Source organism: Micromesistius poutassou (assembly GCF_964030765.1).
Source record: "Micromesistius poutassou genome assembly, chromosome: 8".
NCBI classification, from domain to species: Eukaryota; Metazoa; Chordata; class Actinopteri; order Gadiformes; family Gadidae; genus Micromesistius; species Micromesistius poutassou.
Window position 1 is genome coordinate 17,975,378 of NC_140278.1, and position 14,664 is coordinate 17,990,041.

General features: G+C 43.8%; 2 protein-coding genes across 2 annotated transcripts; both read left to right on the top strand.

The window, feature by feature from the left end:
• Positions 1-23: 23 nt before the first annotated feature.
• Positions 24-9,506, top strand: flcn (folliculin). The gene is made up of 12 exons (XM_084471606.1): positions 24-248; positions 404-613; positions 928-1,074; positions 1,492-1,713; positions 4,324-4,490; positions 5,062-5,153; positions 6,289-6,452; positions 6,702-6,815; positions 7,880-8,003; positions 8,116-8,244; positions 8,626-8,728; positions 8,886-9,506. The coding sequence occupies exons 2-12, from the start codon at positions 404-406 to the stop codon at positions 9,091-9,093; spliced, it is 1,680 nt and encodes a 559-aa protein (XP_084327732.1). The 5' UTR covers positions 24-248; the 3' UTR covers positions 9,094-9,506.
• Positions 9,507-11,192: 1,686 nt separating this feature from the next.
• LOC311352084 (uncharacterized protein) lies at positions 11,193-14,499 on the top strand. Its single transcript, XM_084472282.1, has 5 exons — positions 11,193-11,631; positions 12,027-12,133; positions 12,370-12,441; positions 12,580-12,726; positions 13,069-14,499. The coding sequence occupies exons 1-5, from the start codon at positions 11,619-11,621 to the stop codon at positions 13,423-13,425; spliced, it is 696 nt and encodes a 231-aa protein (XP_084328408.1). The 5' UTR covers positions 11,193-11,618; the 3' UTR covers positions 13,426-14,499.
• Positions 14,500-14,664: the final 165 nt, after the last annotated feature.

The window sequence follows — 14,664 nt, forward strand, 5'->3', positions numbered from 1 at the left end:
GCAGCGGCGAGGAGGTGGCTGGACGCAAGGGTCCTGTTTACCTACAACAATCTCAACCCAAGTGTCCTGTTTACTACCACATCTAGTAGAGGTCATGACGTTATTACACGGAGAGGAAACATGAGGGCCATATGTAATCCAAGCTGTTAACCGTCTCATCCCGCGTACAATTGTATCGTTATATCGAAAACAAAGCGGCTTATTGGATGTTCTTCAAGAAGCCTTGTACTTAAATTTCAGTCAGAACGGTAAGAAGAGCAGATGATTCCTGTAAAAAAAAAAAAGTATCTATAATGCCGTTATTTCAATAATCGAGTTATTTCATAGTTCCTCCCCTACGTGCTAATGTTTAAATGAACTATGAACCGCAATCTCGCTCTAACCCTAGTTGACTTCCCCTCAGATGAATGCCCTGGTGGCTCTCTGTCACTTCTGTGAGCTCCACGGACCTCGCACGCTGTTCTGCACCGAGGCTCTGCACCCTCCTTCGCCGTCTCCCTCCCAGGCAGGTGCAGCCGTACCTGGCGACAGGGACCGCGATGGAGACCGCGAGGGAGAAGGACTCACCATGAGGGCTAACAGCTCAGCTTCACAGCGAGGAGAAATGTGCGATGTGAGTCTTGTCACCAGCAACCCCAGATACCGAATCAGAATACATGATATTGTCCAACATAAATACCCTCCTAGGTACTCTCCCCTGAACTTGCCATACCGTCTAACCAGTCAAGTAAGACAATGTTTTGCTTATCCTCAGTTAATCATTTGTCTCCTTAAACAAAACATTTGCTCTGTATTCAATAAAAGATGTGTGGGGTAGCATGGTGTATTGGTTCGGATATTTGACCCCGATCTCCACAACTGATCCACATCCTTGAGCAAGAGGCCAACCCCCTACCTGCTCCTTCTATTTGCCCTTTTCCCTCTCAGGGCTGCCGGTCTCTGGCAGCGTCCCACCCAGGCTTTGTGAGCATCGACGACGAGACGGGCATCCGCTTCCTGAGTCACCAGCACCCCCGACAGTCCCAGCTGTTCAGCGTGGTGCGGCAAGCCTGCGTCCGCAGCCTCAGCTGTGAGGTAACCTCAATACCTTAGGGCTGGCGCCTCACATTCTATAAGCTATCCAGAGCTACATGGATACCAGAAACAACCATTTATGTTCCCCCTTTTTTGTCCCCCTTCCATGTGTTTCTCTTCTCTTTAAAGGGGACATATTATACCACCAGGTGTGAGTGTGATTAGCCGTTACAAGTGGGCGTGTCCACCCAGATGTATGACTGCATGTATGGTGTATGACTAGATCAGTCTAGCAGCCTACCCAGTGGACTGTAGCAAACGTTGCTCATCTATCTGTCATACATCTAGGTGGACACGCCCACCTGCGATGTCAGAAGAGACAGATTTTCAAAACGGCTTGTAACGGCTAATTACACTCAGACCTAGTAGCATAATGTGTCACCTTTTAATGTTTGGGTGTCGACTCGCTCCCTGTAGGTGTGTCCGGGCCGAGAGGGCCCCATCTTCTTCGGGGATGAGCAGCATGGTTTTGTGTTCTCGCACACGTTCTTCATCAAGGACAGCCTGGCCAGGGGCTTCCAGCGGTGGTACAGCATCGTGATGGTGGCCATGGACCGCATCTACCTCATCAACTCCTGGCCCTTCCTGCTGCGCCACCTCAGGCTGACCATACAGAGTCTGCAGAGCACGGCGCTCAAGGTGGGGATCTAACACACAGGGGACACGATGATGTCACTTATCTGCATTCTAATGTCCTGGAACAACCAGACAGACTTTGAGTTGCGTACTTGCATGATCCCAATTGTTTCCAACTATTTCAAAACGAGAGAAAATGTAATTGTAATTTTATTCAAGGTAACCGTCTGTTACATTTGGTGAGGTCGTATGTCAACGGGGTCTTCTGACCTTTACCCCCTAACTTCTGAGGAAACACGCGAAGCGGTCATTGGTCTAGCTTACTACAAGCGCTACTAGGACAAGTTGCCCAACCACCAAGCTAATACAGTGTTTCCAACACATAGACTTAACATTTTTACTATTTAAATTTGGTTGAATCAAAACGCACAAAACATTGTATCTGTGGATATGATCACTGCACTGTGTGTGTGTGTGTTAGTGGTGGATTTCATGATTCGTTTGAATGAATCAGTTCGCGTCGGTCAGTTCGCCAAGAAGAGTCGTTCGAATCGTTTGTTTGTTTGTTTGTTCAGTCGTGTTTCCGGTAGCGATGAATCATGGTTCTCAGTCACTGAGTCAGACTCAGCTCCTCCCTCGTTCTCATTCAAACGAATCACGAATGCACAGTTGAGTCGGTCAGACTCAGCTCCTCCCTCGTTCTCATTCTCAAACAAATCATGATCGTGCAATGGTGCAAACTGTCATCAATCAACACAACATTAACTAAGTTCCTTTTAGCTGAGGAGAGCTTCATGTTCGGAATCGGGATGTTGTTGCCCGTCTGGCTCTCGTGACTTCTCAGTCCTTGAGTCAGTCCTCACCGCGAAACACAGTCAGTGAACGCACGGCAACTCGCGAGTCAGTGCGACTCAGCAACTAGTGGGTGGAGCTGGGAGTCGAGTCTCGGAGAACGAACATTACGAACGAGACAAACTGAAACGGGGAATCAGGTCGGTTCGTTCATGTTAAAGAGTCGTTTGTTCGAACTGATTCGTTCGCGAACGAGCCATCTCGTGTGTGTGTGTGTGTGTGTGTGTGTGTGTGTGTGTGTGTGTGTGTGTGTGTGTGTGTGTGTGTGTGTGTGTGTGTGTGTGTGTTGAATCAAAACAACTATGCACAGGAGGAAGGATTGTTGTTTTCTCAGAAAGAGAAAACAGCTGGACAATTTCCTTAATATAATCAATCTGAAGTTGAATCAAAAACATGTGTACAGGTTTTGTAGGTGGTTTTTTTTTGTGTGAAAAAAGTCAGAGTTAGTTTCCACCAATATGCCTGTGAGGTACCGACGTGGTCACCCCACATATTCGGGATACGGACTCACTGGACAGGAGAGTGTGCAAAAACGAGGGGCAATTCCAAAAAGAGTGAAGTTTTATTCACTTCAAAAACAGTCCAAGAATAAATAAACAAAAATAAATCTGTGTTCAAAATATAAGTGAATGTTTTAAGAAAAGATAGCTGTTAGCAATTTAGCATAGCTTAGCACAGCCAACCCAACACAAAATGAGACTTAAATACGCAGACCAATTATACCCAGGTGGACCAATCAAGGCCAGTTAGGCCATACCACTTATATGGGGGAACATTCCCTGGCCAAGGCTGGATGGACTGACATACTTTCCCCTACTGTGACGGAAGTACAAATATGACAATGAATTTGCTGGAATGGGGAGAGACAGTGAGAAGGGCTTTCACTTTCTCACGCCCAAATGGAAAGTCTGTTTATTTATTTTATCGATAAGCACAGTGTGTGTAAGGTCACTTTAACCAGCAGTATCTCTGAGGCACACCCACTCAGAACCCGCCCATGCGGTTTTTGACCTGCGTTGAACTGTTGTATTAACGTTATTTTACTTGCTTACTTTTACTTACTTATTCAATTAAATGAATAAACACAACTTGCATAAATATGACTAATATATATAATATAAATGTCAATGAAACATAAACACATTAACTAGTCCGTGGACATGAATTCTGCCTGATTCATGCTGATCCATTTTCAAGGGAACTAGAATAGAACGACTCAGGATCCCACACTAGCTCACTACAATCCTTGTTTGTTTTTTTGTTTTGTTTTTTTACGTTTATTTGACAGGGACAATGCACAATATATAATTGGGCCAGATTATAGCCACAAGGCTAATTTACATCTGTTGTCCCTGGACAGGAGTTGATGTTATAAATCAAAAACATTAAAAAAAAATGTTGTTAAAAAAAAAACATTGTAGGTCATCAAACTAGGTCTTTAGTTCGATTAGTTGCCGAAATTACATATCATACCTTAAAATGGGCCCTCTTGTAACAGCAGGTGTAATGTTGGTTATCCATTACACGCCACTTCAAATTCCATACCCCATAGCTACAGTACAGGTGGGAGTTTCCATCCAGGTAGACGATAAAACAAGCAGCCTGCCCAGTGACTGCACTAACTGGCATCATGGATGATACTCATCGTACGTCTAGATGGACAAGAAGAAGGTATAGCTTTAAAGATGGCTTGTCATGGCTCATCGACGTCACACACCTGCTGGTAAAAAAGGAGCCCTTAAAGCAGTGAACACACTTGTGGTGGGGACGTGGGGAATGTTCAGCCCCTAGCATTTTTGCGTGACCTCTTGTGTTCCACAGGTCTTCGATAATGAGCAGGGAGTGTGTCCGCAGCGGGCGGTGCGGATGAACAGTGTGTTCTCCCCTGCAGTCTTCCCCCACCAGAGGAGTGGCAGTGCGGCCCGCTCCCTCACCTCCCTCACCCAGCACCCCAACCTCTGGGCCAGCCTGCACTCCTCCTTTAGCTGGTCAGTGCGCTCTGTTTAAGGTGTATCTACCTGCACACTTTATGTACCTCATGTTATACATGTTCGTACCGAGACCGCCCTAATCAGGGTCCTATGAAATCCCTAAGAGCCCTATTTTCTTCATTATTATTAATTTTATTTGTGTAATTATTATTTGTGTTATTATGAATATTAAGCTTATTTTATATTATTGCTGTGTTATTTGTGCAATGTAGATGGCCTTTGCCTTGTTATAAGAAGTTACAAAACAAAACATGATTAAAAAAAAAAAAAAAAAACGCTCTGCTGTGGTTTCTGACTAGCCTGGCTATTGCCAGACCAAGCTCAATCCTAGATTGCACGTTGGTCTGGGGAGGCTGCTGTCATTTTCTTCAGCACAAGAGGCGTGATCAGTGGGCGTAGTTCAAACGACTCCCTGTCGTCATTGTGTTAAACCAGCCAATAGCGTGCCAGGGGAAAAAGCCAGCTTGGTGATTTGCTCCCGTAAAAGCGGTACCCCGTCTAGTTTCTGACAGATCTATGGTAGCGTTGGACCAACCCTGGTTGTGCGGTCTCTCCCCCTTTCCTCCAGGCTCCTGAAGGCCTGTGGGAGCCGGCTGACGGAGAAGCTGCTGGAGGGGGCCCCCACAGAGGACACGTTGGTCCTCAAAGAGAGGCAGACTGGTAGGCAGCCACTTGTTGAAGACACTAGGATGATACTGGTGCTGAAACCATGAGTTGATCCATCCATCACTGGTGATACTAGCCTTTTTTTGCCTTTTTTAAGTAAATATACAGGTGCACAAATTATAATATTTTGTTGCTTGTATATGTCAGTTTCTAAAATAAAACATATGTATATATATATATATATTGTCTGCCTGTCAGGGAAAGCTAGTAAATTTGTGAGATCACTTTATTCTAGTAACTTGTAATGACAATTTGTCATTGTTCATGATGAAGAATTATCTATATATTAAAGGTATTAAAGCTGTACGCAGGATTTAAAGAAAATTCCCCTGACCAACCAGACTTTTTCCAAAAGTCAAAATGCAAAGAAAAGTCGAGCAGTAGATCAGCATGGTTGAGCAGAGAAAGGCAACCAGGAACTTTGAGGAGGGATTTTCTGTTTGCTAGCATGTCCTGATTGGTTGTTTTATGGCCAGCGAATTGAAACTGTTGCCTACTACGCAGTCACAATACACTCCTATCACTAAGTTTTTTTGCGGAACATTGGATTTGCGTGTCCTTATAGGCTGTGCTGGGATTTTCAACCGTGTTCTGTCCAGCTCTTGTTTCAATCAGGAAAGAGTGATTCACTACCTCGATAAGGTGACCGGGAACACCAGTGTGAATCAGCGGTGTTATCTGAAACCATGGGACTTTCAGAAAACATGGGACTTTCAGAAAAAAGCATTCAAATCTTAATGATGTGTCTAGGCATGTAGTACATGATGTAGTTATATTTAGTCCCCCAATTTTATCTTTCCAGAATCGTGTTAATACGATTCTGGAATTTCCTTCACTAAATCTGTTCATTACAGAGTATTTCACCCTCATCACTTTTCTGCTTTTATAATTAGCATTAATCAGCGTGGCTTTCATAGTTACATTTAAACAGTTATTGACTCAAATATTTGTTGTAATCTGATAATTACAGTCCAATTTCATCAAAACCCCCAAAAGTGACTTGGTAATAGTTTTTAAAAAAAGGTTGAAATATTGAATATTTCAACAACTAACACAGCCTGTAAATCCGGTTGGAGAGACTTGTTTTATGTTGTAACCTGTTGTAATATAAGTCTGTCTTCACTCACAGAACAAGAGGAGGAGATCAGCTGCTGGGAGGGGGCTGAGGGGGTCACTTCCAAACTACAGCTGAACCAACTGGAGCGTGAGCTGGGATCTAACTTCCAGTGTGATGAAGGACAAGCCGTGGAGTTTCCAGGTCCACATTTCCGATCCCTGAGGCATTTGAGACTGGTAAACAAACAATCACTCATTAATCTTCAGATGAGATAAGATGTTCATCATTAATCCCAGATGGGAAATGTGGGTAGCAGTTAAGCCTTAGTACTGGAATGTAATTAAATGGCTAATTTGGAATGTGAATAAAAACAAAAGAAGTTGGACGAGTGTGAGACGAATACACCGGAACACACAGCTCACCGCTCCCAGACGATCAATGACCAGCACATGACCAGGGAGTGTGTGATGACTGTTGGTCTGCAGGTGCTGGGTGCAGCTGAGTTCCGTCAGCTGGTGTGGCACGTCCTCATGGGGAACCAGGTGATATGGAGAGGAGCGGACCCCGGGCTCATCCAGTCGGCCTTCACGGTGCTGAAGGTATGCACCACCATCTTCCTATGGGGTTTGTTTTAAATGATCGACATACTGCCATACGGTTCCGAATGATTTGCTTGTGTCTTGTGCAGTGTTTGGAATAATGCAGTTTAAAAGAACGGCATTAGGTAACGCCGTTATTTTTTCAGTAACGGGGTAATCTAACTAATTACTTTTTCCGTCGTTACAACGCCGTTATCGTAACTGAGCGTTAAATGCGGTGTGTTACTATGAATTGATTGAATAAACTGCGTAATCCGAACGCACCCCTGGCTCCATACACAAACTGCTAGTGAGGAGATCGGGTGGGTTAACAACAAGATAAGCGATTATGATTGGCTAAGGCAGAGTCATGTTTCATGGTAGCCAATCGGAGCCAGTGTTTTTACACACAAGCCAGGCCACACGCACCACACACACACACAACACCAAACAGATTCGAAGAAGCAGCCTAATCCGATGAAAAGTTGGCATTTTCAAGGTGGAGATATAGGCACTACTTCAAATTCATTGACATATAGCAACTTTTATTTTACAGTAACGCTAATAGTTACGTTCGCTGGTAACTAGTTATTAACTAACAAACTTACTAACTCAGTTACTTTTTGGAACAAGTAGTGAGTAACTATAACTAATTACTTTTTTTAAGTAAGGTTCCCAACACTGGTCTTGTGTGGAAACTAACATTAAGGATCCTAAATGCCCCCAGGGCCAAACAAATTGTGCAATAGTACTACTGATCATGACCCATGGTGTAATACTGTGTGTGTGTGTGTGTGTGTGTGTGTGTGTGTGTGTGTGTGTGTGTGTGTGTGTGTGTGTGTGTGTGTGTGTGTGTGTGTGTGTGTGTGTGTGTGTGTGTGTGTGTGTGTGTGTGTGTGTGAGAATTGCACTGTTTCTTGTATGTTGTATGACATGTGGCCTGTGTCCTGCATGTATGTATTGTCTGCATTTGCATTGTTATTTATTTTATGTAAAGCAGCTATATGTGACAGCATTGGAGTCCCAAGACAAATTTCCCTCCAAGGATAATAGACGTGTATCTTATCTTATTTCTGTCGTTTCAGGCCCTGCTCCCAGTGGGCTGTGTGCGCTTGATACCATACAGTGCTCAGTACGAGGAGGCCTACAGATGCAACTTCCTGGGCCTCAGCCCAGATGTTACCATCCCCACCCATGTGAGCTCTTCAGGTATTGAGGGCGTGTTGATCTTGGATGATTCCCCCCACCGCCGTGTGTTGTTATAGTCTCCTTCTAACAGTGGCTGGCTTAACATTTGCTCCCCTGTTACCCTCCTCCTCAGAGTTCTCTGTGTTGGTAGACGTTGCCAACACGGAGAAGAGCTGCCAGTACTCTGCTGTCAGTGAAGATGACATCGCCTCCATGTACCAGTTCATCAGCAGCAGCGCCAACGTACAGCCCACGGACAAAGGCAAGACCCCTGGAACACGCACTGTGACCCATTCTGCTGCTTGAGGAAAACCTCGTGAGCGTCTTGTGGAAGTGTAGTAACTCTTCATGCCACTGGCTCCCCCATGAAGAAACAAATTGTGACGTCGTTAAACCTTGCGCAATGTTTTACTGCAGCCATTACTTTGTTCAAAGTACTGACAAAATATGTGGATCCAAAGAATGACACCGATGCACCCACGGCTCAATCCAACCCAGTGGCTTTTTTTTTATCCTCTAAATCATATCGGTCTGTGTAGAAGAATGCAAAATTGGTGGGAACAGGGAGTTTTATCCTGCAGATCTAACAGTATTGAAGAGAGTGAGAGTTAAATGGCTATCATGTCCATGTGCCATCTTCCAGGTCCCACGTTACTGAATAAGCTGGAGGTGGCCCTGTCCAACGAGAACCTGTCTGTGGAGGTGGTGTCTCACTGCCTGCTGTGTCTGAAGGAGGAGTGGATGAAGTGAGTAGATGGGGTCTTTTTGTCCTACATAGAAGTGGTGAAAGCATACAAAATGTATGTAGTATTTGGAATGTTGTATTTTGGAATGAATAATAAATAGAAATCTATTCTTGACTTCTCTTGTCTCTCTCTCTCCCCCTCTCATTCCTCTTTCTAGTAAGGTCAAAGTGCTCTTTAAGTTCTCCAAGGTGGACGGGCGCGGGCGGGAGGACACCCAGAAGGTGCTGGCCGTGCTGGGGGCCACGGGGCCCGGGGAGGACGACAACGTCAGGCTGCTCAAGTTCTGGATGACTGGCCTCAGCAAGACTTACAAGAGCCATCTGATGACGGCGGTGAGGGGGGTGGAGCGGAGCCCCAGCCAGTGACGACCAGGAAGATGGTTGCGGTTAGTGGAAATGATATATCGGGACATATGGCAAAAAAGAGGAACTTAACTTAATTAGAAAAGTAGTTCCTCAGAAGGATGGAAAGGGAAGATGAATTGAGGAAAAAGGACATATTGAATGCAATATGAATGAAGACATATTTTTAACTAATCGATAATGTAATTTTGTAAAAACTGGGTTGTATACTGTATGTGCTTCTCATGTTTTTTGCTTCTCTTGAGATATGCTCACTTTTTAAACCTGTATGTGATTTTTATTGTCAGCAAATTCTATCTGAATGCATTTTTATATGTGCGTTTGTGCAAAATATAAGTTATTAGAAATGGGGGTTGGTATTTGAAGTCCATTGAAAGATATTTCTTAAAAATAAAAGTATTTTTAGGGTCCATCTAGTAACGTCTTGTGCTCCATCTTGTGGTGAACTCTCAAAGAATGACACTCAAAGCGGTGCACGAGAGCCGGTTTCAAACTGCTCCCACTCACATATTTTACAATGAGTTGGGCCAGGAAAACCTCTAGTGGTGTAAGAGAACACTTGAAGATTGTCTTGCATCCAAATGATTGCACAACAAGACCTTAGCCCAAAGTGTTGCAGTGCGTGAGCAGGGCTTTAGTCTTGAAAGAGCCGGTCTCATAGTGGTTCACTAACCAGCTGCATACTGCGTTTGTCTGCATACTTTCGTTTTGCTGAAGTTTGCAGAGTGAAGACAATAAAATGTAAACACACACGGTTTGGATTATATTCGGAACCTAAACCTTTTTTTATTACGACCATAGTTGACTATGAATGAATAGAATTGTTATTGCATTTATGATGTTATTATAGTTAAGTAGGCCTACTGCCTCTATTTTACTAAACTGTGGACTCATACAATATTATATATTTTTTTGCTAACATTGCTCTTTACAAATTAAACGTATATATTTATATATATATTTATAAAATAATTGTTCTCTTTTTACTTTTTTGCTAACTCAAAAATATGGTTGGCTGTGGTAACATAAAAAAAACACAATACTTTATCATACAGTAATGAGGTACATATTTCCTATGACAATATTACAAGCCCTTATACAAACACTAGGTGTGGGTAGACTTTTGATTTAATAAGCGGGCTTGTTTTCACTGGACTGGGCCTGCAGGTTTCCTTAAGGCCAGCCTTCTTCCTCACTTATCAGTATTCAGTTCATCTGTAATTCCTCTGTGATTACAGATGAGTTGAGCTGGTGACGCCCCCGGGGTTCACTGTGTTAAGTTAGGGGCACATCCTTACTGACCCTCTAAAGCAACTTCATGGTTGAAAGGTTACATATGAAACCAAGGCAGATGAATGATGTCGTGTTAAAGGACATGACGTCTAGGTGAAGAGGTTGTCCGCGGTTCACATGCCTCTTGGAAATCGAGAAGGATGTGTTTAATGAGGCTGTTGCTCTCTGGTTTACTTCCTCTCAAACGGTCCCTCTGGTAACAGCTCTTTGGCCTCGGTTCAAGAAAAGAGGCACGTTGAAGAGCAACAACTGTTCTTGCAAACAAAACATTAGTTTTTTTTCCTTACCCAATAGTTGCTAACCCTGTTTGTTCCATGCACCATGTAACATGACTAAGCAGAGCAGGGCAAGCCATGACAAGGGAGCATGCTATTTGTGTTTGATTAGTGCTGTTATCAGATCCCTGCCCCCTCAGGTTCTCTGTGCATCCATCCAGAACTCCACAAACGAAGATTTCCCCAGTGCTCGGTCACATGCAGAATTTGTTGTTTGGAGTTCACCTGGAGACAGGGATTCACGGTGAGTCCCTGCTGATGGCGACTTGCTGGATGTCTGTCCTGCAGGGAGAGGACCGGGGAACAGGCAGAGGCGCGGGGGTGGGGAGGGAGTTTGAGGGGGTGGGGCGGGAGGGAAAATGAAAAACATACGCTCCAACGGCATGACTAAGCCTGCAGACACCCACTTTGGGGTGCGGGGCCGAATGAGAGCGTGGAGGAGGGGGAGGGGCTAGGTCAGTCAATCACGGGGGGAAAATGTGTGGGAGGGGCCAGGACTTAAAGAGAGCAGGCGAGCACTTTCACTTTGAGTCTCGCCTCTCTCTGTGAGTGTGTGCACAGACGCCGTGCCTGGAGAGAAGTAGAGAGAAGAGCAGGCCCGTGTCTCGCTCTGTCCATTAACCAGTTTCGAAGGAGAGAGAGAGAGAGAGAGAGAGAAGTGATTCAGAACAACACTGGGTCAATAGGAAGACTGGAGCCAGTCAGGCTTCAGTGGGAAAATCCAAAGTGAGAGAGAAGGATATTACGTGAGAGGATAAAGACGTCAATATTTGGAAAGTACCAGGGGAAAGGAAAAGAAGGTTTTTTCATGAAGAGATGCAGAAGATTGATAGCCACAGATCGACACCAAGGGACCACAAACAGGAAACTATCACAGGGTGACACTTTAAAACGGCTCTGCAGACTGATTGCGCTAAGCAGGAGAAATGGAGAAGCGTCCTTTCTCGGAAAGATAAAAGGATGTCACTGCCAGGTAAGAAACAAAACTTAAAAGACTCACTTAAAAGAGCCCTTTCAGCAGTTTAAATGAATGATTGTTGCATGACTTCTCATCTTATTAATTAGTGGGTGAAGTGACGCAGGTTGTCATGTCTGCTTGCCATCTTGACTCTTGGTGTTTTTTATGGCATTAGACTTTGAACAATAAGTATCTGTATCTTTCTGTCCAAAAAGAGATTATTAGAGAGCAAATGCTGTTCTGTCATTTGTAACGTGGAATGCCTCAAGCATGTGAAGTAAACCACAAATAGTTTCCATTCATGTCTAATTATTTCTCTCTCTTTCTCTTTCTCTCTCTCTCTCTCTCTCTCTCTCTCTCTCTCTCTCTCTCTCTCTCTCTCTGTCTCTAATAAAACATTTTTTTTCCAGTTTTGCTGTTACTATCATTTTTGACTGTCCAGTGTGGTGGATGTGATATTCATTGGGAGGCGGTCAAAAACCTTAAAACAACAATTGAAGCTAACCCAACAGGATTTGTAAGTTTAACTTTCTTAGTTGTATTCTAAAGCATCCTTCCACAAAGTATATCCTTTTCATTTGAGTATGAAAAGACTAATAATGAAAGTGAGCGAGTTCACAAGGACGCCATAAGGTCATTGTGCTGTGGTTTCATTTCTCCACCAGAACTGACGCTTTAGATCAGTTAATCAGTTCCCACTGGACTGTGCAAACACTCTATTTAACTTGTGATTCCCGGCGGTTTTCTTTCCAGCGGCAAGCATTTCCTAAAGATTACCGTGTGGAGCACCACTACACAAGCAGCATGCTTTGCGATAGAGAGCCGGTGAGTCATAAATCTCTTTGCTCTTGCCGTTACGCTCCCGTAACTCAAACATGCCTTGTTGTTTATTGAGGTTTAGGGTGTCTCCATGTGAGCCGTAGTTTACTTTATGTTGTGCCGTGGCTTCATTATGTCTTCCAGTGTAGCGTGTTCCCTGCTGCTGTCTTCCTGCTCAACTCCTGGACAGGCCTGCTCCCCAACCTCTGGGATGAGCACGTCAATTACAAATTGATTTCTGAACTGAAGCAATCACTGGAGGCTATTATACAGAAAAATAAACATGCAGAGGTAAGAATTGTGTTTACATCATCTATCGCATGTGCATATCTCTTTAGACCCAGCAGTGCTAACTGCTGACAACCCCATATCTATGGTTTAGCATGGCCTTACATGGTGTTTTAACAGCCACCAGTGTTTAAAGGACATCGATACAATTTCATCTCTCTGTCTCTCGCTCTGTCTCTGTCTGTGTCTCTCTGTCTCTCTCTCTCTCTCTCTGTCTCTGTCTGTCTCTCTATCTCTCTCTGTTTCTCTCTCTGTCTCTCCCTCTCTCTCTCTGTCTCTCCCTCTCCCTCTCTCTCCCTCTCTCTCTCTCTGTCTCTGTCTCTCTCTCTGCTCTCCTTCATGCAGAGATTAGAAGAAGAGACCGAGATCTCAGCGTTCCCGTCTGTCCTGTCCTCTCCAGAGGAGCTTCTGAACTTCACGTCAGCGCTGTTCTCCTGTTGGATCAAGGTGGGATGCCGTGCGTCCATTAAAACGTGTGTGCCCCCTACCTTGGCCCCCGTTCTGGCCGAGAGAGTGGAGCACCCCCCGGTGAGAGCCAGACTATTGACCACCAGAGTTGTGAGCTTGGAAGAGGAAGGACCCTGGGAGAAGATGTTGGACATTACTCAACAACCTTCCAATAGCAGCCCTTTGTTATCACAGACTCTGGCTTGTGTCTGGAGCCCCTTGTTCTTTGGACTGCTCTGGGGATTGTTGCCATAGGAACGCTGACCCTTATTGCCCGCAATGTACATGAAACGCAAAATAATTGGTTGGTCTTGATGGTAGGAAGTGTGTGATACAATACGCAGTTAAGGGTCACTTACACCCACAGGTTGCATCAGGAAGTTGTGTTGGAAGTTTAAAAAGGACCTAATCGCTGAGTGTACTACATAACAGGGCTCTATTCCAGTTGTGTATCTTAATCAAGGCACGGCCTTCAGTTAGCGATGGTGTTGACATTAACTTGCCATTCCACATAAGCCATTTCCCTTCCTTGTGAAACGTTTACAAAGGAAGTCTTAAGTCGTATATATAAATATTAATATTTTAGCGTTTGAATGTTCACTTTTGTACATATTGTAAATTGAAATGTAGACATTCAGTAAAGCTGAATTGGGTAAAAACGGTGTCTGCTTGTGAACATATCTACCAACTTAAAAAGGATGGTGTGGTTTTGTCCAGGAAATAACTCTTTGAATAGAGATGTGAGGTTTGAGAGCGGCAGAGTCACTGCAATAGGATTGTGTAGCAGTGTTTGGTAACGCTTGCACAACACTGTATTAATAGCTGAAAAAACGTCCATTTGTGTAAAACTGTCTTGACTTAACAGGATGCAGATGGCATAGGAATGCACTTTGGACAGAACACTGTTGTAAACTCTCCAAGAGCAAGCTTATCCCATGACATGGCACTAAAATACCTAAATACTAAATGTTGCATCCATGAAGATTTGGGGCCCAGAATTTGGTTTTTATGGACCCTATGGACCCTCCCTCCTTTATGGACCCTTGTGTGCATCATAAACCTCACTGATTGATCATCATAACAAAAGTATCCCAATTGTATAGAAAGTCATCCCTATAATAACATAATGACAAGAGTCCTGCATTTCCAATCACTTATACTATAAAAAATCGTTGCTTGCAAAAATATTACAGTTTAATGTGTACTCACATGGTAAATCCAGAATGTAGCTATATCTTGTTTTGTTTTTTGATTGTATTAACAGTGATCTGTTCATCTGTGATGGAGGTTACTTTCTATTTTAATAAACTATTTGGATTGTATATATGACATGGAATGTAAGAAACCTTTGTCCAGCTCATGGATGAGTAATGAGAACGGTCCGGCTGTAATTAACACCTTGTGTAACATCCTTATTCGCCTATATGTTTTGTCATTTTCTAGTATTTATTTGTGCCTTTTTATATATATTGTGCCTTGTGTTTCTAAACTCTT

Coding starts and splice junctions, on each gene's coding strand:
- LOC311352084 (XM_084472282.1), top strand. Junction 12,442..12,579: donor TGCTTTGCGATAGAGAGCCG/GTGAGTCATAAA, acceptor TATGTCTTCCAG/TGTAGCGTGTTCCCTGCTGC. Junction 12,727..13,068: donor AGAAAAATAAACATGCAGAG/GTAAGAATTGTG, acceptor TCCTTCATGCAG/AGATTAGAAGAAGAGACCGA.
- flcn (XM_084471606.1), top strand. CDS start 404: ATGAATGCCCTGGTGGCTCTCTGTCACTTCTGTGAGCTCCACGGACCT. Junction 614..927: donor AGCGAGGAGAAATGTGCGAT/GTGAGTCTTGTC, acceptor TTTCCCTCTCAG/GGCTGCCGGTCTCTGGCAGC. Junction 6,453..6,701: donor CCCTGAGGCATTTGAGACTG/GTAAACAAACAA, acceptor GTTGGTCTGCAG/GTGCTGGGTGCAGCTGAGTT.